A 2591-nucleotide genomic window follows, 5' to 3' on the forward strand; every position below is an offset into this window, starting at 1 on the left:
AGCAATATTACCATTACTGTGGTTTTCATCATAATCGTCATATCATCCTCTTCATCATCACCATTAATATTACCATCATCATCATTATCATCCTCATAGCAATTATCATAACTAACATCATCTCAATTATTGTCTGCAGCAGCAGCATCATTATTATCACCATCATCATCATCATCATCAACTGTTATCTGTAGCAGCAATATTACCATTACTGTGGTTATCATCATAATCGTCATATCATCCTCTTCATCATCACCATTAATATTACCATCATCATCATCATCATCATCATTGATCTTTGTATGCAAGTGTAGGTGTGTGTAAGTGTATGTACTCTTTTACTGGTTTTTGAGTCAGTGATATGTTGCCATGCTGGAGTACCACCATCAGTGCTGTTGTAGAATTCATTAGATAAACCAATTTTGAATGCCCAACTTCAAATAGATAAACCAATTTTGAATGCCCAACTTCTCTTCTACTGTTGACTACCCTTTATGGCAATGTAAGCTGCTGAGGAAGAAGTGTCTGCTTCCATCCAAAGAATTTAGTAACATTCATACCTCCAGGCAAAAATCCATCTTTCAAAAGTTTTCAGTCTGCTCTCACAAACATATATGATATTCCTCTCACCTTATTATTAATAATAATCTTTCACTTTCTCTCTTCTTTCTCCCTGTTCTCCATCTCTACAGGAAGTGCCTTGTGTGCGTGCTGAAGCAATCCTACTGTTTGGCAATTTGTCCAGATTTGGAGGAGGACAATCAAAAGCAGCCATACTGGAACAAATTCATTCAAATTTTGTTAGTTTGTTGTTACATTTAAATGATGCTGAGGTGGATGTACGCAAGGTAAAAATCTACTCCTGAAACAATTCACATTTAATTTTATAATTTTGTGATGATACTTCCTTTTTGTGTTTAGTTTGCAAGATTCTTGATGTGAATTTGTGTGTTGAAACAAATTTTGTTGTAGAGTGTGATAGTTCGCTTGAAGCATTGTAATATTGAAGAAGGTAAAAACAGAAAAAATAGAAAGCTTCTAACAATGCAGAAAGTTTTATAAAACCTTTATATTTCAGGTGCAAAGGCCCATATTCGGAAGAAAAACAGTCTGGGAAATGTTCAGTTATGCAGGTTCTATTAACCCATTCAAATCCTCTGGCATTATGTAGCAGCAGCAGTCACTCTCCAAACATAGGTTTAATCAATGCTCCAAGCATTGTAGCAATAGTTGGAAGTTTGTTTACACCAACACTTGAAGCATCAATTCCACTAATGGTTGGAGAGTGACTGCTGCTGCTACATAATGCCAAGGGATTTGAGTAGATTAACAGAACCTGCATAACTGGACATTTTCCAGACTGTTTTTCTTCTGAAGATTAGCCTTTGTGCCTGAAATATAAAGGCTTTATAAAACTTTCCATATTGTCAGAAGCTTTCTATTTTCTCTCTTTTTATCTTCTTCAAACACAGTCATGCATGTCTGCACCTATTAGTGTTAATGCAAAATATATTCAAACAATGATCACATATGTAGATAGAATATTTAGCAATATAAAATATACTGAAGTACCAACTAACTGTGTGGAGGAAGGCGTTCACACACAGAAGTGCATAGCAACACAATTTCTATCAGATATTGGTGGTTATAACAGTTTACAGTACAAAATGCATACCTATATTGACTATGTAAACAGAGAAATTCATTCTCACACATATATTGTTACATAGCCTTGTAACTTCTATTAAATATTTATACCAGTAATAGATAATAATGCACATTTAACCACTGATACAGCAAAGAAACATATTCACACATACATAAGTACTTAGGAACACAACTTCTATCAAACATTGGTGGCTGTAATAGTTAATATCTCTTTTTTTATTTTTTACTTATTTCAGTTGTTGAACTGTGACCATGCTGGGACACATCCTTGAAGGGTGTAGTTGAGATAATCAATTCTAGTACTTATTTTAAAGTCTGGTGCTTATTCTATTGGTCTCTTTTGCCAAACCGCTAAGTTACATCGGTATAAACACCCAACACTGGTCATCAAGCAGTGGATGGGTACAAACAAAAACACACACATGCACACATAATATACACATAGGTGGAATTCTGGTTTAAGCATCCCGTATAACCTCTGATGGCTCTTTTATTTTTTGGAATTTTCAGAAAATTGTTGTCAATTTGTATTCTATACATGGGAATTCATGCAATTTTGAAAGAAAATTTTTTTGTATGTGATTTAAGGGTGACTTAGCTGTTGTTTTTAGTACATCTCATGACCACATGATACCTTGCTCATTTCTTGATGTTTTTCAATATTTTTCTCGCCATAAACATTTAATGGAATGATGATGCACCCAGGGGTGCTCCATTGCTGGGACTTAAGCAAAAGCTTCAGACTCTCTTTACTCTTTCACTTGTTTCAGTCATTTGACTGTGGCCATGCTGGAGCAAATCGACCCCAGGACTTATTCTTTGTAAGCGCAGTACTTATTCTATCGGTCTCTTTTGCCGAACCACTAAGTTACAGGGACGTAAACACACCAGCATCGGTTGTCAAGCGATGTTGGGGGGACAAA

At 35.4% G+C, this 2591-nt stretch overlaps 1 protein-coding gene across 1 annotated transcript in view; it reads left to right on the forward strand.

The window, feature by feature from the left end:
- LOC106878368 (maestro heat-like repeat-containing protein family member 1) overlaps positions 1-2591 on the forward strand; it is a 101989-nt gene that overhangs the window by 72267 nt on the left and 27131 nt on the right. The window contains exon 36 of the mRNA XM_014927559.2: positions 693-848. Within this exon, the coding sequence (XP_014783045.2) occupies positions 693-848 (156 nt within the window). The remainder of the gene's footprint in view (positions 1-692; positions 849-2591) is intronic.

Source organism: Octopus bimaculoides, chromosome 20 (genome assembly GCF_001194135.2).
Source record: "Octopus bimaculoides isolate UCB-OBI-ISO-001 chromosome 20, ASM119413v2, whole genome shotgun sequence".
NCBI classification, from domain to species: Eukaryota; Metazoa; Mollusca; class Cephalopoda; order Octopoda; family Octopodidae; genus Octopus; species Octopus bimaculoides.